The sequence below is a fragment of the Cebus imitator genome, unplaced genomic scaffold, assembly GCF_001604975.1.
Source record: "Cebus imitator isolate Cc_AM_T3 unplaced genomic scaffold, Cebus_imitator-1.0 Scaffold198, whole genome shotgun sequence".
In the NCBI taxonomy this organism is placed as follows: domain Eukaryota; kingdom Metazoa; phylum Chordata; class Mammalia; order Primates; family Cebidae; genus Cebus; species Cebus imitator.
This window is the reverse complement of record NW_016107513.1, coordinates 1852068-1874879: the sequence shown is the minus strand read 5'-3', so window position 1 is coordinate 1874879 and position 22812 is coordinate 1852068. Positions and strand designations below refer to the sequence as shown.

Here is a 22812-nt window from a genome sequence, read left to right as displayed (position 1 = left end):
GGTTTGAGGACATTACTGTGGGAAAGTTGTATTAAATTAAGTTTTGTTAACTAACAATAACCACAAAGAACCTGTTTAATCACCTAGAGGACTTTTCTCCCCGACATGGGAACCATCCTGAAATCTTTTGTCTACCACATAAAATGTCTGCCATATAGTTATCTTAAGGGAGAACAGAGTAAACTGTTTAGGCTATTCAGTAAGGAGACATGCCCATGTGCCCTGTAGAAAGGGACTCAGAAGGGGTTACCTGTGTCAAAGGCGCATCCGCAGCAGGTGGCAGGGCTGGAGGTGGCTCTGGAGAGGAAACTGGAAGTGTCCCAGGGGCAGCCTGCAGCTCCAGCTGAGAGAGCTCTGAAGATTTTTCTGGGCTTTCCTCTTCTCTTGGAAACTCTGTTTGAACATTTTCTACTTTTTCCACTTCTACTGCTTCTCCTCCCACTTCTCCTTCTCCTTCTCCACCTTCTTCTTCTTCTTCATCTTCATCTTCTGGTAAAGTAAGGTAAGGTATCTTTAAAATTGTTGTAACTATCCCTGCAGCCATGGGAACAGTTAATGGCCAGTGCTTATAGCCCCAGTTAAGGTCAGGGTCAGGGAAGTCCTCTCCGACAGACACTTGACAGTGGTCCAAGTGTGCCGTGCCGAGGATTTGTGCTTCTAGTGGAATGTGGACTGGACAAATGTGAAGGAACCATCACCATCCTCCTTGTTCTCCTCCCCAGTACAAAGTCTTCACCCCTGCTGTGCATCATGCTCCTCACCTTCCAGAGCCTGTCCACATTTTTATTACAGTCTGCCACATCTGCAAACTCTTGGAGGGCTGGGATTGTCACTTATTTATCTCTGTCAGATTAAATGGAAGTGCAACTCTCTTCCCTATCTCAGAAGACAAAACCCTTTTCTCATTTTAGCTTTCTACCTCCGTTGTTCAGTGAATACTGACTTTTGCCACAGTAAATGCCATGACTCTTTGCTTTCTCTCTTTTTTTGAGACAGTCTCACTCTGTTGCCCAGGATGGAGTGCAGTGGTATGATCTAGGCTCACTGCGACCTCCATCTCCTGGGTTCAAGTGATTTTTCTGCCTCAGCCTCTGGAGTAGCTGAGATTACAGGCATGTGCCACCATACACAGCTAATTTTTTTTTTTTTTGTACTTTTAGTAGAGATGGGGTTTCACCATGTTGGCCAGGCTGATCTCGAATTCCTGGCCTCAAGTGATCCACCTGCCTTGGCCTCCCAAAGTGCTGGAATGCCGTGACTCTTTTCCTGATCCACTGATCTTAATATTCCCTCAGGTGTCATTAAGAACAGACAATATTAAGTGATTTTTTTAAAAAAGATATATCCTGGAGATTTGCCTTTAAAATTTTGTCTGTGGATGTTGTTGCGGCCTTATAGCATTACTAGTGGTCTAGCTGAAGGGTGTGGTCATCTGGATGGCTAGCATGAGTCAAGGTGATCAAACTTTTTGATCAGCTTCAAGATTATTTCCCTCTTTTCAATTATTTAATCAGGATAAAATTTCAGGAATGGGATTTCTGGGCCAAAAGGTAGGAATGTGTTCATAGCTCATGGAGTATAACTGATCACACAGATCCAGCTTTATGTCCAGGTTGTGACTTATTCTATGAGTTGTTACTGCTCTTGTCCTCTAAAGTTTGATTAAGTTGATATGCTACAATATCTATCCCAGATGCCTCCTATGTATTGTCTTTATCTCATCCTTAACCTTGCTCCTGCTGACACTTTACATCATTGTGGCTAACACTGTGCGTAGGATTGAAGTTGAGATATCATCATCACCATCAATTATGAAGCATTTGCCTATCCAGAGTCAAATACCCAACCAGACATTAAAATAGGCACCAGGCCGGGCACAGTGGCTGACACCTGTAATCCCAGCACTTTGGGAGGCTGAGGCAGGTGGATCACCTGAGGTCAGGAGTTCGAGACCAGCCTGGCCAACACGGCAAAATCCTGTCTCCCTAAAAATACAAAAATTAGCTGGGAGTGGTGGCGGATTCCTGTAATCCCATCTACTCAGGAGGCTGAGGCAGGAGAATTGCTTGAACCTGGGAGGCGGGGGTGCAGTGAGCTGAGATCATGCCATTGTACTCCAGCCTGGGCGACAGAGTGAGAGTCCATCAAAATAAAAAAAGGCACCATATATTCAAAGTTAAATAATCATTGTCAACAAACGATGCGATCCTGTAATGTAATAGAGCTGCACATTGGATATAATCCTTGTGAAGTTGTAGACATTGATTCTGGAGGTGATTCTGAATCCCCCCTTTCCTCCCATCCAACTTGTCGGCAGCTTTCACACACCTGCAGCTTCGTCTATATGGTCAAAAAAAATAACAAACCTCTGTAAAAGTCAATTTCACGTATTATCTTTTCTTCCCTATTGAGGTTGACTGTGAAGTGGTTCATGTTCTCATAGCCATGTTCTATTTTCTCCATCTGAAATGCCTTTGATGCTTCGGAGATTCTGCAACAAAGACAAGTTGCCACTTGCTGTCACTGTTTAAAATTGGACAGCCTTGGGTAAAGGTGACAATATGCATTTTTCCATAAAATAAAAAGGTCTTACTTTTGTAGCAGGGTTTTGGCATTCTGTGAAAGCAAACAAAAGATAGTCTTGCTAAATTATTTCCATAGAAGACAGTGGTAAGACAATTATTTCCTTTGCTGACTCTGAGAATCTCATAGCTTAGTTTCTAAATGTCATAAATAACTACCGTCTTATATGAAAACCCTCTTAGATTTAAGCAGTATCATAGACATATGTTTTTTTGAGTTGTTTAAATAGATGAATATATGAGCATATGGAATTTATATTTTAGTCGGTAAAAATAAATAAAAAATGAAATGTGCATAAAATAATGAAAATGTGATAACTAATTTTCCAGCACCCACCTTTTGGGTTGTTACCTTGGTGCCAAAAAGAGACTTACCTGCAGAAACACTGCCATTTCTGGCTCATCCATAAACTGAATTCCTGACTCGACCAACTTTGAGACATTCTCCAAATGATCAGAATACTTTTTGATCAGAGCACGAACATGTTCCAGTTTTTCCTCTTGGGTTCGGGTAATGACTTGGGTCATTTCGTTCTTCCTCTCCTCCAAAATGCCATACAGGTAATCAAACTTCTCACAAAGCTCCTGTTTCTGTTTTCTGCAACATTCCTATTCGTTGGGTTAGCTAACGTTAGAAAGTGTTTGAAAGAAAGTCGATTTGGAAAAATCACCTAGACATCTTGGGAAAGAACATTTACTTATGTAAGATATATATATATTTTTTACCCTGAAAGTGTCCATTTAGGTATGGATACCTATTGTGTTGGTGCTTTGGAAATTCCATTTTTAACCAGTTTGACATTTAGACAGTCCAAAAATCAATCAAACTGGCTATATGAATCAATGATTTTCTAATCTTCTGTTCTTTATTAATGGAGAATTTCACAGAAATTAGGACTGATTTTCTTTTATATTGTATTTGAGTTACATAGGTTATACTTTGCTTTGAAGTGTGTGTGCATGTGTGTGGGGGTGCAAGGAAAATGCTTAGATACTTCCTGCTTTGTACCCTTAACTCCCTTTCTGTTCCACTTATACCAATATTGTCCTAGTTTCAGTCCTTCTATATAGATTTTGTAGCTTCCCCATGGCCTTTGCATCTAGGATTTCCTCCTCCAAGCCATTCACACACTGCAACCAAGTTAATTTTCTCAGAGTACAGTTCTAATCTCTCTCTTCCCCTTCCTTCCTTCCTTTTCCTTCCTTCCTTCCTTCCTTCTTTCCTCTTTCCTTTCTCTTTCTCTCTTTCCTTCCTTTCTCTCTCTTTCTTTTTTTTCTCTTTCTCTCTCTCTTGCTTGCTTGCTCTGTCACCCAGGCTGGAGAGCAGTGGTGCGATCCAGGCTCACTGCAACCTCCGCCTCCCAGGTTCAGGCAATTATCCTGCCTCAGCCTCCCAAGTAGCTAGAATTACAGACATCTGTCATCACGCCCAGCTAATTTTTGAATTTTTAGTAGAGATGGGGTTTCACCATGTTGGCTAGGCTGGTTGAACTTATGACCTCAAGTGACCCACCCCGTCAGCCTCCCAAAGCACTGGGATTATAAACATGAACCACTGCCTGGCCTTAATCATGTTTTTTTTCTATTATGACTCCCCATTACACAAAGAATACCATTTAAACTTCATAACTAGCTTTCAAGACCCCTCCATGATCTGGTTCCAATTTTCCTCATAATATTCTACTATCCTCCATTGTATACCCTGAATTCCAGCAAAAATAAACCACTCACCTTCTTTGTTCATGCTTTCCCCTCTGTTTATGATGTTCTTCCCCAAGTCACCATTGTAAACTCTAAGCAATCTCAAAGACATTGTCGGACTACCACTTCTTCCATAAAGTGGTCCTTGATCTTTATGGCTGAATGTAACATTTTAACCTTCTGAAATCTCATAATAGCTACCATTAATTGTGCATAACTGTATCTACAAGATCCTCTATTTATCCAATACTGTCTACGAATGGGAAATACTGCATCTGGCCTATGCTGTTGGAGAGAAAGACTGTACAGGAAGTCTGGCTTGCACATTTCTGTTGTATAGCTGGAGTATCTCCAGTACCATTTAGATCCCTTTACTCTGGGCCCATCTTTAAATCATAATTAATTATCCAGTTCACCTAGTCATTGGCCTTTTGGCTTTTCAAACCCTGGTAAGCTTGGTGTGCATATATGCCAATCTCCTTGGACCTGACCATCTCTAGGTCCAGGATCTTTATAGCTGAGAGCGGAATGTGAGCCATAATGATCTAACCTAGCTCTCCTGCACAGTGGGAACTTCTTGGGAATCCAGCAAATTAATTTCTGATATCTCTGACCATTCTATAGCCTTTATCACATATTCTTTCATTTTGGTAAACATTGAAGTCTTTTATGTCATGTACAGCTTTCTTCATGTGAGTTTCTTAAATATCTAAACTATATTTTCTTGAGGGTAGAACCTGGCTAGGACACAGAGCACCTTCCTGAATAGTAGCTGTTCAGTAAATATCTGTTGAATAGGTTTTTTTTTTTTTTTTTTTTTTTTGAGATAGTCTTGCTCTGCCCCCCAGGCTGGAGTACAGTGGCACAATCTCGGCTCATTGCAACCTCAGCCTCTCTGGTTCAAGCAATTCTCCTGCCTCAGCCTGCTGAGTTAATGGGATTACAGCCATGCACCACCACACCCAGCTAATTTCTGTATTTTTAGTAGAGATGTGGTCTCGAACTCCTGACTTCATGATCCACCTGCCTCAGCCCCCCAAAGTGCTGGGATTACAAGTGGGAGCCACCATGCCCGGCCAAATAGATTTTTTAAAATGTGTTTCATTTTCTCTCAATTTCTCTACTATTCTCAGTGTGGGGTGGGGGATAATGACCTAAACCAAATTTTTTATTATAAAGATACTCTGCAAATGTGCAAGAAATATATCCCTCACTCCATTGCCTCCCTTGTAACAGTCAATTCTCATCACAGTTCCAAACCAAATTATAACACATGGAAATCCAGTGGTGCCAACCATTTTAATAGTAAATGCCTTACCACTGTCATCTACCTGTTCATTCATGGATTTAACAAACAATACATGTCATTTGTGTCATACCTCATGCAAGACACTGGGGATCAAAAAGAATTAAACATAGTTCCTATTCTCAAGGAGCTCACGGTTCACTGAGAAAGACTATCAACCAATAATGTAATTCAACATGGTAGGCTGAATAATGTAAATATGTTAGAGATTTATACCAGGTTTTTATAGAAGCACTTATGGAATCTTCATCCAACCCTTTGTGTAGATGGAGGACTTTTGAGAGGAGTCAGGAATGTTGACTCAGGAAGAGTTTCTTAGAGGAATTAGTGCCTGAGCCTGACCTTAAGAAGGAGTAGGAGTAAAGGAGGTTGGGGAGGGGACAAAAATGCTTGAAGTCCTGTCAGTTGTCAAAGTAATGGAACAAGGGTCCATGCAGCACATCAAGATGTGGAAATTACCTGGCTTGACAAATTTCAGTTCATCTTCAGCCCTTTATCATGAGAGTTGGATAATTTAACCAGGCCTAGAAATGGAAACCTATTAGTAGCTTTCCAGTCAAACTCTCTTTCACAGTATTATCTTCTGTCCCAAACTTCAGGTAACCATGTGCCCACTGTATACATGAAATTAGCCCCTCTGATATTTAGAAGCTCAACTGTGAACATATAATTGTTTCCAGCTTGTTCCTCCCAAATGAGTTGTGCACTTGAAACACTTATAGTATAATGAGTATTACATTAAGATATAATACAGGTAGAAAGTCTTTGATTCACACAAGTTTTCTCCTATGTGATTTAATATATGAGAGCATTCAAGTTTATGACAGCCAAATCATTTACAATGAGACAGATGTGAAGTTATGTGTAATCTAGTATACTCTACCAAGTCAAAGAAAGATTAATTCACTTATTTTGACCATATAAATATTTTTCCAGTTTAAATGGAATAACAAATTTCTTCCCTATATTACTTCCTATTCCAAGCACTATTTTATTTCTATTCTTTTTTTTAATAACTTATATTGAATGTTAGTAAAATTACTATCATTTTAATAGCAACTCTTATTTGTTTATACTACTGTGTATGGGGTAGGAAATGCTACCCCATACACAGTCTATACTTTATTTAAATTATTATATCATTACATACTTTGTAAAGCACTTATAATATTACCTGGCATATATTGGTACTAGATTAGTGTCTATTAAATTTAGGTCTAAATTCCTTAATCTAAATTATTCAGTTGCAGAATTTTGAAGCTGCATGGAATATTAGAAATAACCTGCTCCAAATCAATCATGCCACTTGTGTGGAAACTGAAACCCAGCAGAGCTGTCACTTTCTCAAGGCCACCCTACTGTTTATTATTGGTGCCTGGCCTAGAGTCAAGGTCTTTGAACTCCTGGGTCATTGCTAAGCTCACCACACCCAGCTGAACCCATTTTTTAAGTAACTTTAAATAATTATATGAAGTGCTTGTAAATGGAATATATGCTTTTTAACAAATTTACTGGCTGGGTACAGTGGCTCATGCCTGTAATCCTAACACTTTGGGAGGCCGAGGCAGGTGGATTCCCTGAGCTCAGGAGTTTGAGACCAGCCTGGGCAATACAGTGAAACCCCATCTCTACTGAAATACAAAATATTAGCAGGGTGTGGTAGTGTGTGCCTGTAATCCCAGCTATTTGGGAGGCTGAGGCAGGAGAATCTCTTGAACCTGGGAGGTGGAGGTTGCAGTGAGCCACCATTGTGCCATTGCAGTCCAGCCTGGGCAACAGAGTGAGACTCCATCTCCAAACAAAAACAAAAACAAAACAAATTTACTATGCTTAAGGTAGGCTTTGTAAAGGCAAGACACCTTAAATTATTTCAGAATTATATTCCCTAGTTCTTTCTTTCAACAAAATTCACCAACTACTCACTTTGTACCTGGCATTGTATGATCTAATAATCTGCCGTAATTTTCCAATGTTCTGGAGAATAATAAAGAAAAAAAGTATCATAAATGATAAATATAAACTGTAAAATTATTATATTTTCTAATTCCTAACAGAAAAAATTTCTCTTACTTAATTAGCTTTTAATATAATTCTATGCAAAATACAGTAAGAGACAAATCTGTTTCTGAAATGGCAAAAATACATGCCTCTTCCTTGGAATTATGAAACTGGAATTTATAAACTTTTAGAAATTAACTTAAAATGTTCAGGTTAACTTAATGTCAGATTCAAATGTGAAATACTCCATGAAATGGCATCTCCTATTTTTTCATACTCTCTGTGGTAGAACCCACACACAAGAGACTAATTTAGGTGCCCTCCAATCTTTCTTGGCTGCAAGACCATCAAAGTGCTGTGAAAATCAGGGAATAATAAACACCTCAGGTTATCAATTTGCCCTCTAAGCTGATGAGGGAACAGATATGTGCCATGAAAAAAAAAAATTCTCAGAGGCCACCTAGCTACTGACAGTAATGACTCTGAATTTCAGTACCTACAGTGTCTTTGTTAATGTGAATCTGCAACACTTTCAGCAGTGACTTTCTAGCAGCCTGAAAAGGGGATGAGAAAAAATGTGGACTTTTGTATTGTCAAAATGTCTGCAGACAGCACACTTTAAAGGACCACTGTTACCTACAAAAGCATGATAGCAACCATGTTTGTCCCTTCTCCACAAAACTTCCTCATCTCAAAGACTGCTCCTTGCTTTTAGCATACTTTTTCATTTATTTGAGTAAAAAGGTATGTATCTTTAAGCCTAATTTTGGGCCGTATACCGCCCCTCCTTCCCCCGTCTTCTCTGCATAGTAATTCAATCAAGTTACGTACTTTTTGAGCTTTAGTGTTGATCTTTTCAAACAGTCTCCATTTTCTTCCTTTTGATATCTGTGGTTCCTACATCCTCTGTGTGTGTGTGTGTACCTGTGTGACTGTGCTTAGCAAGTGAAGTAACCTCCACAACAGATGCAGTAAGTATTGGCCTCTGGGCATACTCATGCAAAGCCTTCCTCCTGGGTCTCCTGGGACAGTTATATTTCTTGGCTTCTTGGGAGAACCAAATTAAAGTTGTCTATAATACTTTAATGAAAATAAAATTCATCCCATCTCTAGGGAGAATGCAGTGTGGATGCAATATACTAAAAAGGGGTGATTTTTATAAAATAAACATTATCCCTCCCATATTGAAGTGGTAAAATGATGATGGGTGGGATATTGTTTCTAAACAATGCCAACATTTCTGAATGTAAAGAAAAAAAATCAGATGGTCATGTGGTTGTTTCCTTAGAAGTGGGTAGGTAACATTTAACATTGATCTAAAGCCATCACTTAACTGTTACCATCATGGAAATGTTAAAATTGGCAGACTACAATTTCTAGCCACCTTTATATTTTAGCAGTAATGAGAAAAACAAGATATGCAACTGCAAAGGGAAACTTTCACGGAAAGAAAAAGCAACAATAGATGACCTTATATTAAAAGAGAAGATAACCTTCCAAGCAAAGCACCACCATACCACTGTTTTTAATGGCTAGATTTTTATTGGCTCACTTTTCTCTCAGGTAATTATCACTCTCTAAAATGATGTTATTATTCATTTGATTATTGTCTAACTCCTCTATTAGAATAAAAACTGCCTGAGAACAGGAAACTTTTATGTTTAACTCATCACTAGTTCCCAGCATTATGTGTACAGAATATGGCACATAATGCACACTTGAGAAATATAGATTGACTGACTGAATGAAAAAATAAAATATGACTTGCATCTAGAAATATTCAGCCCTCATGCAAAAGCTTCAATTTTATTTTGTTCCCAAAAAAAAAAAAAAAAGTATTTAAGTGGACAGTCTAAGCTTCTGCTTCATTCAATGTTTTTTTTGTTTTTTTTTTTTAAAAAAAACAAAAACAAAAAAACCGTAAAATATAGCTATGCAACCTTAGGGAAACCACTGAACCTCAGGACAGTTGTTCATATGTTTGTATATGTACAGTGAAAGATTGAATTGTATAATTGCTAAGGTCCTTTCTGACTCTACAGGTCCAAGACTCTCTAATTTTAGGTAAATGTGAAGACATTTCAGAGAGTCTTTAGGCTATGATGTGCCTGCCTCTGTTCCTGGCAAGTCTTGTGTCATCTACAACACTAAGACATACATTACATGCCCTAGCCCTGAAAGGCCAGCACTAGCTTGCACATGTGCGGTGGCCACAGTAGGAAAAAAACTAAGGCAACAATGACCACTGCTCTTACCATGTAAGGAACACAGCTCTGTGACCAAAATAGAGCTGAAGATAAGCTCTTAGCCCCACCACTTGTCACTGAGCAATTGTGGCTTGATTAGGCCCATTCATATCTCTACCACATTCCTCCAACATTCGTCGAGACATGCTTGTTCAGAGGTATACCTTCATTTGAAATAAGAAACTTCAAACTTCCCTTCATTAAACAAACATAATTTCTTCCCACGAACCCTCCAAAAAAAAAGAGAAAAAAAAAGCAGCCTGTAATTAATAATACTGAAAAAAGGAAGAAGTTCCTTCCAAGAATATCAAATCTAGCCTTTCATTCATAAAGCTCCAGTTACAAGCACTTGGAGAAGTCCCATGAGTACAGACTAGGATGTCCCTAGGAAAGGGACAGATAAACTAGAAAGACACCATCTTCCAGGCACCCAGGCTGGGGTTCAGCCCTCCATCAACTGGTTCCTTTGTGTAGTGCTCAGCAAACAACTCTATTCAGTGGCCATGGGTCTGAGGCCTTTCAAACTCAGGCTCTTTTCTAATACTTCATGTTGCCGCTCCATGTTCGAAGGATAATTATTCCATAATTTTAGGGATTTCTAACACTTAACTCTTGGGGTTCTTGGCATTTGGGGTTTTCTGGGCTAGTCCAGATTATTTAGAATCTTCTTGAGTAGACGCTATGAGGGCTGAGGGCCAGGTGGGCCTGTTCTGACTGGAGCCCCATGGTTCGGTGAAAGCCACTTGTCAAGCTGCGCAGATGCTTGTCTTACTGTGGTCTGCTGTGGGTAGTCACCATGTTTCCCAGAAAAGGCTCAGTCTCCCTTAGTTGCCAATATTTCCAGTTGCCACAAAGCCTCTTCGATAAAGAATAGAAGTCATGTCTAGCTCCATTCATTCTCAATATGTCCCTCTAGAGGGAGTTGCTCAGTCCTGCCATCACAATTAACTAGGACTTGACAGTCTTCTGACACCATTTAAAAGATGCCCCAGAATCTCTAGAGCTTCCAGTTGGGTCACATCATCAGAATAAGTGTGTGCTTTCCAAGCTGACTCTGAGGCTGTAAGATGACATTTACCAAGTCCCTGGCATGTGCCTCTTACTTCAACTTAGTCATCATGACAAGGCTGTGAAGACGGTATCATCATCCCCACTGGAATGCTGACGAAGTTGAGGGACAGGAAGCTTAAGTAACTTGCCCAATGTCATGTAATTAAGCCATAGTGCTAAAATTCAAACGCCAAAATCTGTTCTTTAAAACATATATTGCCTTTAAAATTCTGGCATACTATTTAAACAATTCTAATTACATTCCTTCTTCATATTTGTAATGGCATGGACAATGTCTCAGAGATAAGAAAAGGCCATTTGGGGTAAAATCACTGTTTTGGAAGTACAACAGATTTGTTCTCACTGCAAATTCATTGGAGGGCTTTATTCAAGTTGTCATTTTTCAGAGATTGGAAATGCTCAGTATCAAATATTTATTATTCAACTTGGAGCAGTTTCCCCTAGACAGGCATTTATACAAAACAGCGATGTTTCTAGGCCTGGCAGACTGCGTGGGGAGGGCCAGTATTAACATCCTGTGCCCTTAAGTATCCAGTGACATAGGATAAGTGCCATTGATAAAGTCTGCAAGAGGTAGATTGTGTTCTCTAGGGATGAGGAATGAAAGCAAAGAGCACCCCAGTGGACATTTCCATTCCTACAGGCAGCCCCCAATCCAGTCCCATCCCATCCCAGAACATCTACAGGCCTAGAAAGGCAAGTGAAGCTTCAGATCATGCTGGGCTCATCTGGAGCAGCCCAGAAGCCCTCCATCACCCTGAAGTCCACAGTTCAGGGAACGTCTTAGGCTGGGCCACTCTCAAGAAGCAGAGGTAAAAAGACTCATGGCTCCTCCACTCACCATTAGCCCACAGCAAGGAAGGGAAAATGCCACTCCCTTTTCAGTCTGCCTTTTTGCAACTATAGTCCTCCTCAAAGCCTTCTTCGTTATCACTGTAACTTCGTGTTAACTGCAGACATTATTCTTAAAGGATAACAATGAGCCCACAGTGTTATTTACCCTAAGCTCAGCATTGCTCCAGGGCTGGTCCTGGGCCAGGTGCCTCCCATGATTAGAGACAAAATTAGACATTTGCAAGGAAGACACTGCCACCAAAGGACTCTGGGGCAGGTGTCAGGGCCCCGGTGTAATTATGGAAAGATAATACCCACCCCAGGGACTACTTCATTTCTCATCCCTAAGGAGGTCTTCACCAATCAGAAAAGAGAATTCTTTAACAACAGCTCCCCACCCCCTGGTCAGGAACCACGCATAGCTTCTCAGAAAATGTTTCTGGGCAGGTGGTGCACAAAGCCAGAAAGGGAAATGAACTCCAGGCAGAACAGGAGACACAATAGCTCTGTGGCCCTGACCCTGGCTCGGAATCCACCTGGTGCTCAAGCTAGGACCGTTTCACTGCAAGCTGAGGACCTGGTTTGCTCTACATTGTCCTGCCTTGAAGGCTGGCAAGAAGCTGAGCCTCTGGGATCTGCCCACTGATATGACACTGGCTCTGGGAGGTCACCTCAGCGATGACAGATGCACATGGTGGCCATCTGTGGCCATCCCTGTCCTCAGGGATCCTTCAAACGAAGGTTAATGTGTGAAGTGGGAATCATAAAGTCAGAGACCTCCATGGGGCTTTGAGACAGTCTCTGCATCTCCAGATGAACCACCTAAACTGATCTGAGACAGCTATGCTCATGTGAATCATATTCACTCATTCTTTATTTTGCTGGTTATTAAAAATGTCAGACTCACTTTATAAAAATATAAGGGAGGCACTGAAAATCACCTGCAGCCCCACTATTCACTGCCTTAACCTTTTGGTGTTTTTCATTCCTGATTTCTTCCCATGAATGTATAGGAGGTTGTATATAAATATACACAGTCACGTGTTGCTTAACTATGGGAGTATGTTCTGAGAAGTGCATCGTTAGGCAATTTCATTGTGTGCACATCACAGAGGGTACTTACACAAACTTACACAGCAGAGCCTACGGCCCACTTGGGCTGTATGGCACAGCCTGTTGCTCCTAGACCACAAACCTGTATAGCATGTTACAGTACTGAATACTATGGACAAATGTAATACATGGTAGTTGTGCATCTAAGCATATCTAAACAGAGAAAAGTTACAGTAAAAATATGATACTATAATCTTATGAGACTTCCATCATATATGCAGTTCATCATTGACCAAAATGTTACATGCTACACAACTGTACTTTCTATATTGTTATATATAAACATACATCCTAAATAATAAATAAAAACATATATTTGCTATGTTTTTTCATCTTATTTCCTGAAGTCCCAGAAATGAAATAAACAGGTAGAAGAGATGAACTTTTAAGACTCCTGCCAATTTGCGGTCTCATCGTAAAGTCCTGAAGAGAGTGATTATATGCCCTCCTTTAGCCACCTGTGAAAATACTTATTAGAAAAGTGTGTCATGTTTAATGAATGGTATTGCCAATAAGAATGGGGGTAATGATCCTGCCTTTCCCTGCCAGAATGTTCTTCCTGACATCTGCACTAATCCCTTATGCTGATTGAACTTCAAACCTGTTCCTTCTTGTCATTTCAGGGAATAAAAACAGCACTTCCTACTGTGCCCCTGACCGGCTTCTATGAAGAAAACCTGTTGTCAAATCTCTGAGGCCCCGTTGGTGTCCTCTGATGCTGGCTAAATGGAGCCCCAATCATTTGCATTTGCTCAAGAATCAAATTGCTTAAGGCTCATATGCTCCCCTTCCCCTGCACAGGGCTCTTCTCCTGTGCATTCTCCAGCTTCTCCATCCCAGACAGAAAGCCTGTTCCTTCCAACAGACATCTTCAGTAAAGCCCTGAGATTACCTTGCTCACCCACAAGCAACATGCTCCTATTTATAAACTCGAACCTCAGCTTGGTACCACCCTGGAGTGTGATTCACAGCATATGACTGAATTGTATTTTGCCTCTACTGTAAATAAGTACAAAGAAAGAAGTTTGTACTGTCTATTTCCAAATCTCTTTCGGCTCTTCACCAAGAGAAAACCTTCCTTCTATAAATGGATCCCAGATTGATCATGGATCTTTTCAGGAATATGAATGTGGTGAAGAAATGAGATTGATTTTAATGATGTACAAATTTAAAATGAAATAATTATAGCTAATGTCCTAAAGCCCTCATTTAGGAAATAGCCTTTAGCTTTCAATAGAATTTGCCTTTCTAGTGATAAAATAATAATAACAGTATTTATTGGGCACTCACCATATGCCAGGCACTGTGCTAAGCATTTTGCTTCTGCTTATTTAATTCTTCATAGTAACTTTATAAAGTAAGTATCATGATTGCTCCATTTTTGCAGAGGAGAAAACTGAGGAAGTGAATCTCCTTGTAGCAACACGAATGGAACTTAAAAACATAATGCTGGCTGGGTGTGGTGGCTCATGCCTGTAATCCTAGCACTTTGGGAGGCTGAGGTAGGCAGATCAGGAAGTCAGGAGTTTGAGACCAACCTGGCCAACAGAGTGAAACCGTGTCTCTACTAAAAATACAAAAAAATTAGCCAGATGTGATGGTGGGTCCCTATAATCTCAGTTATTTGAGAGGCTGAGGCAGGAGAATCGCTTGAACCCGGGAGGCAGAGGTTGCGGTGAGCCAAGATCCCACCATTGCACTCCAGCCTGGGCAACAGTGCAAGACTCCATCTCAAAAACAAACAAAAAAACTAAAAGCCTAATGTTTAGTTTTTTAAAAACTAAGAAGCAGAATGAAAAATACCACACAATATCATTTATAAAATTAAAAGACATGCATATTACACAATACACATTTTATAAAAACACAAACAGAATGTCAAACATGTTAGAGTGGCGATCTATGGAGAGGCCTTGCACACAGCAATGAGAACTACATGTCGTGAACTGAGCAGCATCACACCTCCACTCTGCACAGAGGTCCAACTACAAAAACAGTAACCCCAAAGCTTAGAGCAGGGAGATGGTAATGGACTGCTCTGGGTTACAGAGCCAGGCCTGGACTTGAACCCAGGTGTCTTGCACCTGCACCGAGTAGCAGGTTGTAACTAGTTGGTGAATCTTTAATTCCTGAAAAGGTATCTGCCACATAGCTAAACCTCTTCAGGTTTCTACACTTTAAAGGCCTCTAGTCATAGCATGGTTATTTGATCTTGAGGGACATGTAGATCTGCTGTATTTATTGTATGGCAAGCCCAAATATGAACTAAACAACCAGCCACTCATCTATTCATTCAGCAAAAAATTTTTTTTTGAGTGTTGAATATTTGCCAGGCATTGGGCCAGGCAGAGGGCAAGTGGAGATGAGCCAGAACTCTGGCTTCCATGAGCTCCCACCACTGAGCCATTCTCTAACTACAGCCATTTCTCCTCCTGATGGCCTCTTCGCAGCACCATTGTAAGAGTGGAGGTATGCGGCTCAAACCTGCATATGACTGTCTAAAGCACTGGCGAGAATTTCCTAAGACAGTTTAGATTTCCACCAAGAAAGCTTGCTATAATAGCAACAACACTGAATTCCATGATGGGGAATATATTTTTCTTGTAGCTAATCTTTCCAAAGGAAGAAAGAACAACACATGCAACAATAACCCTGGTAATTGTGGTAACATCTGCCTCATGACTCCTGTGGTAATGTCTCTTTCTGTGCTGGAGGTGAATATTTCAGAGACATCAGGAAGGAGGCCATTCTAGATGCAAAGAATGAAAGGTTGGAATAGGGATGTCTAGTGTGGCACTGAGGGAGCCATAAAGACCCGGTGTCGCAGGCTTGATTGAGAACCTGTGGAAGTCACCTGACTCACCTCGATAGTTCTGCAGGTATCTTCCAGCTGGCTGATCACTCCCTGGACTCGATCGTTGCTGCCCACAAGGATGGCGATGCCATCGCTGAGCTCAGACTAATGAAGAGAAAACACAAACCCAATATCTTAGGGGTTTCCTAGTCACCCCGATTGTGTATTGGTCATAATATTGTCTTTATGGGTTCTTAGTTTAGGATCCATGCAACCCTTAAGGAGTAACAGGGAGAGCTTGGAGGCCTGTGGACTGCCTGATATTGCAAGCAAACTTTTGTGTATGAATGCATTTGTGCACAAAAAGGTTTCATAGTTTTCATCACATTCTTAATATTGAGATCAACATGTTCAAGGTAAACAATTCTAAGTATTGTTTATAAATGGCATGGAGCCCAATATGTGACTTCAGGGACCCAAATGGAATTCTTTACCTAGTGGAACTCAGGGTCAGTTTTACTTGGGAAATGTATATAGTAAATACTCATTTATTTAACATATACTTATTATAAACATAATAATATAGTGTATACAGATGCAAACACACGTTAGACTAAGTCATTACAGACTTCGCACTGAAACAAAGAACTGGTTCTAGGGGAGAAATGTCAACTTTGAAATTCCTTTGCTCTTTTGACTTGGGATGAGATTCCATTGTTCCTATTTGCCCCCTTCCCAAGGCTGGCTGATGGAGTGACCAGGAGCACTGGATGGGCCCTTGGGAGATCCATGTGCCTTGTCCAACTCTACTCCCAACTTCTCTATGATGTTGGGCAAAACATATATTTGATTTTGAACCTAATTTTCTCACATTTAGAAAGAGAAGATTGGACCAGAACAGTGATTATAAAATATTTTAAAGCTGCAGAACCTTCTTCAAATGAAAGCTAATATGGAGGTGAAGCTGCTTTGGCCAAACAGGAGCAAGGATGGGGGTCCCACCAGTCTGTCCTTCTCTCCATCTCACATGAGTCTCCAGGCTCTGAGAGGAGGAGTGTGAAACAGCTACCATCCAGTTCTATCATGCTTTGACTTTAGGGGAGGTGGGCAGAAGAGAAGGGGGAATAAATTGTAACTGCATTGAAAAATAAACAAATGTTGTGGATAACTTGAAAAATCCTGCCTCTTTAGCACGTAGTGGCCACTGGTTGTAATTGGTGTTGCCCAAGAGTTTTGCTTCCAAATTTGATTCCAACACTAATCTTCACAATAAAACACTGATTAGTCTAAATGAAAGATACTGAGAGGTGGAACTGCTCAAATTCTCAGTGCCTGGAGTGGCTGCACCTACTGGAGTACCTGACTCCACTTTTATCTATACCAGATGGATAAATTCTGACCTGCTCGTGCATGAAACCAGGCTAGCAGGTTGGTAATGTGTTGATGGAGACACTCTCTTTCTCTCTGGTCAGAATTAGGGGGCTACAGCTGAGGCCCTGGGATCAGGGGGACGCACCACACTCAAAGGGACCTTTAGGCAACTGGCGCGGGTGACAGGAGGGCCAGCACAAGGCTGTGTTTTAAAGCTGCTCTATAACTGCATGTCACTATTGTAACCCTCCCTCACTAAGAGTGCAGGAGAAAAGGACTTGAGGAGGGCCAAAGAAACCTTTCATGGGTGGATGAAAAAAAGTATTCTGTGACTAGGGTAAAAAACTGTCCTTTTCTTATCTGCAGTCTAAGCTTCACATTATCTTGAGCAGTTTGAGCTTTTGCTGGGTCCCCTAACATTGCTCATCTTCAGCAACCTCCAAAGGGCACAAAAATAGGGACCCTGTCCTTATGCACCCCTTCCTGAACCTGGGCACCGCTCCCCTATCTGGCTTTTCCCCCCCACCTTCCAGGGAATGTAGTGTGTGCCTTGTGCACAACTGTGCACATATCTTCCTGCAGACCTTGCGTGCCCTCCAGTGTTCCGTGGCCCTGTATGACTTGGGCTTCCTCCTCCACCACAAGGAAACACTCACGCTGGCCCCAGGAAGGCCCTGAGGAGTGGGGATGGGGATGGGGTGTGGGAGGAAGGGAGCAGCTCTGTTACCTTCTGTCTCTGGAACACATGAGTGAGGGGAGCCACCTGGCAGTCCTTGTGTGCACCAAACACCTTGCACAGGGAGCAAGTGGGCACTTCGCAGTTCAGACAGTAGATGTTGATGCGCTCCTCTTCATGCTCCTCGCACATGGGCTGGTCAGACTTCTTTTCTGGCCTGGGAGGAGGTAGGCAGATGAATGTCCATCAGCTCTCACTGGGGCAGAGCAGAGACTGGTGATCTGCCTTGCAAATTCCTTCTCCTCCCTGTATACCCAGCAACTCTATTCCAGAAGATTCCCAGGGGCCCTTTTATGTGCTTGGAGCCCACCAAATTCAGCTTCCCTACAGGTTTAGCAGTGAGGTGCTGGCAAATCTCTCACAACCTTGCTTGGGGTGGGGACAGAGACGTGGAGAGACTGATTTGTACCATTTGCCGGTTTCCATGGTGTATTTCCACGTGGACAATTTTAAGTTATCTAAGGTTGAAGAACCTGCTAGTGAAATTCCTGAAAGTTGAACATTGGACCCTGGTGAGCCATCAGGAAGGTGTTCCAGCACTGTGTCTACACGCTCATGAGTTTCTCAAGGGACACTTTCCCATTATGGACAAAGAACAGGAAGTTGCTGATGAACTGACGGTCAAGTTTGCACCAGCTTTTGGGTTGAGCTAGATCCCACCTCTATAGCCTCTGTCCCCAGAAAACACCCTTCTCACCTGAAGGAGTGAGGATAGGTGTGGCTTACAGGGAACAGAAATCTTCTGATTATTAATTCAAGTACTGGTTGGAAGTGTGAGTGTACCTCCTTATATAAATCCCAGGAATTCTGATATATCCTATCTAATGACTGAGGCTGTTAATAGTTTACAGAAGTATTTGAAAAATTCAAATCCAAATCCAGAGGCTTTCTTAAAATTTCCAAACACATAGTTATTTAGCAACATCTTAGATTTGGGACTACATTTTTTTTGTTGTTATACAGATCCACTTTTAAACAACTGCAGGTTTTTATGAGCCATGAAATCAATTACTAAAGGCCAAGAAATCAGTTTAGGAAGTTATGATCAGCATTGTTAAAATAAAAATAGAATGGAATAGCAAATGCTATGAATTACTTGTGGTAAGAATAAGTATTGATATTTGAAACTTTTGTTTCAGATGTTTGTGTGTATATATGTGACTTAAACAAAAATGTGTGTGTGTATGTGTGTAAGTATGTGTGTGTGTGTGTGTGTATGCATCCATCCATATAAATAGGTAGTCACAACATAAAATGCACTTCCTACTGTGAATCACGATCACAAGTGTTTGAAACCCATTGTTTTTGATGTGTGGTATCTTGTAGCTGCAGCCCCAGAACTCAGAGAAAGGCAGAAAACATGCTGATGTACCTCTGTAAGACACTGATGTTCCTTTATAAGCTGCTAGGTGGAAGTCAAGTACTTGAGATTAGGCTAAACACTGGGAGAAGCCCTGAGTCTTGTCAGAAAATTGCATGGGCTTCCAGTTTCAAAATTTTAGAATCTGATTATTGCAAAAGGAATTTCTGTCTGGTCTTGCAGCAATATGCTTTCCATGAAGTCTATGACCTTCTGATTTGACCACATACTTGGAACTCAAATAAGGAAAGTCAACTCCACAATTGAGAAAATTATCTCCCTGTCAGGTCTGTCTGTTTCCTCCACTAGTATATCAGCTCCATGAGGGCAGGGGCCATGATGCATCTTCTTTTTTGCTGCATCTCCAGTACTCAGATAAGTGCCTCACACAGAGGGAGTGGCACAGTAAATATTTGTTGCACAAATGAGAGAGACAATGAAAGGGAATTTGACCTATTAATGGACAGTATTCCCTGTGCTCTAGTGTAACACCACCCAGCCAGAGAAGTCATGGCAAATATGGGGAAAGCCTAGGGTCACCTGGCACTCCTGAATGGCGGAGGAAGAGACCAGACAACATCCTGATTACTTCTTTAATAAATGACACTGCCCTCTGGGGTTTGGACTGGAGAGTTGGTCTCTGGCTGGTCAAAGGCTTCTTCCCCTCTAAACTCTTCCCTCTTAGGTATCTCCACCATGTCATTAACATGGTTTAAGCAAGAGTGGGCAGCCTGGGTCCCACATGCTGTTCTGATGTCAACAGCTGTGATGAGATAATGTCATAGAGCACAGGTCTATGAAGTATATGCAAATATTGAAAATGTGAAAACAGCCATGAGGCTCTACATTTAGTTTTGCTTGTGATTCAGTTTATTTATTTTTTTCATGGTGCTATATAAACTGCGAACGATTTCCCATATTCCTCACTGAGTTTTTCTTATTTGGGTTGTAGCCCAGCCCTAGAAGCACCACCCACTCATAACTGAGTGTATAATGAAACCTCTGTACAATTTAAAACATGTGACAGACTTGGGACAGATATGGCATGTAAAAGAAAGACATAAATACATGTTTATGAGGTGAGAGCAGCCGAGCTCATAGCTGTGGTCAGGGCCCAGTGCTAAACGTTGGCCGTGGCTTCTCACTGTTCAGTGTAGGCTGGACTGAGGAGTCTATAGCCTGCTGTCTCTGGTCTCTGAGATTCCTGGGATCACTCTAGAGTTTTCTGAGGGGTGGGCATCTGGTCTTGGTGAGGCAATTCAAGCAGTAGCTTTGCAGTCAAACTGATCTTTTTTTTTTTTTCTCGAGACAGAGTTTTGGTCTTGTCCAGGCTGGAGTGTAATGGCACAGTCTTGGCTCACTGCAGTCTCCATCTCCGGGTTCCAGGGATTCTCGTGCCTCAGCCTCCCAAGTTGCTGGGATTACAAGCACCTGCCACCAAGCCCGGCTAATTTTTCTTGTATTTAGTAGAGATGGGGTTTCACCATGTTGGTCAGGCTGGTCTTGAACTCCTACCTCAGGTGATCTGCCCATCTCTGCCTCCCAAAGTGCTGGGATTACAGGCATGAGCCACAGTGCCCGGCCAAACTGATCTTAAAGCTTCTTTCCAGCTCAGCTTCTTCATGTAATGGTGGCCTTAGGCAAGTTACTTAACCTATTTTGTTCTCAATTTTTACTCATATCAAAAATCGGATTAAGGGTCTTCTAATCAAATGTGGCAGAATGAATATAGGTGTGTATTTATTTATTTATATATGTATCTATGTATGTATGTATTTATGTATTTATTCTGCTGGAATCCCAGTGAAATGAGAATAAGGAAATAAAAGGGCATAAATCAGTAAGGACAAAAAGTGAGCACAGATGACAGCAAATGAGAGATGTCAACCAAATGTTGGAAATTAGGAACGTCTGGATGAATGGACGTGACCTACTTGAGTTGCATCTTAGTTCTGCTATGTTCCTGCAGTGAGAAGCTTACAATAAGCAAGCTGACTTGAGCTATGGAACTCTGGAAAGGGTCTGGAACTGCAGGAGCCGGGAGTCCTAAAGGCAGAAGTAGGGGGTGATGGAGTGGAAGAGGATGAAAAGAGAAGGACTTTGTGCACATTTTAAGAGATTACTTGAGGATGTGCTCTATAAAAACAAGAGAGTAAGCCAGCAAACAGGGAGACGTGGAATCCAAGGAGCAAGGAGTTCAACCCACGGGAGGGTAAAGGAATTCCCAAGTAGATGGTGAAGCCCAGCCATTCGAGGAGGGCTCAGTCCTAATCATCTACAGTGAATAGTCAACAGAAAATGTCTGAAACTGAAAAATCAGAGAATAGCAGCATACCAGTAGTATGCACATGTCACTGGTGATGAATAGCAGAAAAACAGCTAAAAGAATTAAAAGTGGCTGACTCTGGGGAATGAGTTGGGGGTAAAGAGAGAACAGGGTGGAGACTGCATTTCTCTTCAGAGGCCTTGTACTGAATTCTCAAAATTGTGTAAGTTAATTACTTTAAGCCACTAAAAACTTTTAATAGCTTAGTAGTAATTATAATAATCAACATCTCACAGGATTGTTGTGAGAATTAGAGAACTGCACATGATTCATGTGTCAGGCACCCTGAACAGTGTCTGGCACATAGCACATAGTAGTTTACTTGTTATATTTTAAAGTTAATTATTACTATACTAATTATTAATATAACCAAAATAGTACCTTCTCTTACCAGCTCCTACTCCCAACTGTGGCTAGTCTGGCACCATGCAGAATTCTGGACAAAAATGCCAGCTTTTGTGGAGACCTACAGTCTCCAGCCTTTCTGCAGGAGGTCAGAGTTGATCAATAACATCTCAGTCTGTGATTGGCACCACTCCCACCCCCTTCCAATGGCCACAGCTGAACTCTTCTCACTCTATATAACAAGATCATTCTAGGGTTACCTAATGTACCCTGAGGCTCAAGGTTCTGGTCTAGTAAGGCTTCCTGCCCCCAGGGGACACCTGTGTTTCCTCCCAGACATGTGGCCAAGTGCTCTGTGCAACTTGTGGTTTTGCTACCAAGTAAAATTTTCCCACAGGCAAGTTTCAAATTCAAGAAAAAAACAACATAACAAAATCACAGAAAATCACAAAAGCATCCCTAGTCCACTCAGCTATGAGCTTTATTGTTGGAAATTTGGTTCATTGCTTTTATGCAACTTACTTCCCAGCCCTAGGTACTATTTTTGGCAGCTGCAGCAAGCCAACTTCATAATTAGGTGAAGATGTGTTTTGTAGTTTTACTAATACTGCAAATTTTAACATCTCTGGATTTTATAACAAGTATTGCCATTTTTTCATGTCTCAAGTTCCCACTGTGACAAGTAACAAAACATAAATTTATTGCAATAAATAGAACATGTAAGAATATTTGTGGTGTTGCTTAATCAGCTGGGATTTATGGGGCAATCATTCTGTGCAAGGCACTGTACTAGCTCTGAAACTTGTTATGTAAGAATATTTGTGGTATTGCTTGATCAGCTAGGATTTATGGAGCAACTATTCTGTGCAAGGCTTAGGATTAGCAATGAAACTCTTGTTATATAAACTCTCTTAATTTTAGGTTGGTGGAAAAGTAATTGCTGTTTTGGCAGTGAAAAGTAATTGCAAAAATCGCAATTACTTTTGCATCAACCTAATAATTAATTGGCTATTAATTGGCTGGTTAAGT

General features: G+C 41.2%; 1 protein-coding gene across 6 annotated transcripts in view; it reads right to left on the bottom strand.

Annotated features, from left to right (window-relative positions):
• The window catches only part of TRIM55 (tripartite motif containing 55), a 48461-nt gene that overhangs the window by 22823 nt on the left and 2826 nt on the right, over positions 1-22812 (bottom strand). For all 6 annotated transcript variants that reach the window (XM_017547480.1, XM_017547475.2, XM_017547476.2 and 3 more), the window contains 6 exons: positions 17744-17909; positions 15715-15810; positions 2958-3191; positions 2594-2616; positions 2367-2491; positions 251-489 (listed from right to left, as the gene is read on the bottom strand). In XM_017547480.1, the coding sequence (XP_017402969.1) occupies positions 251-489; positions 2367-2491; positions 2594-2616; positions 2958-3191; positions 15715-15810; positions 17744-17909 (883 nt within the window). The remainder of the gene's footprint in view (positions 1-250; positions 490-2366; positions 2492-2593; positions 2617-2957; positions 3192-15714; positions 15811-17743; positions 17910-22812) is intronic.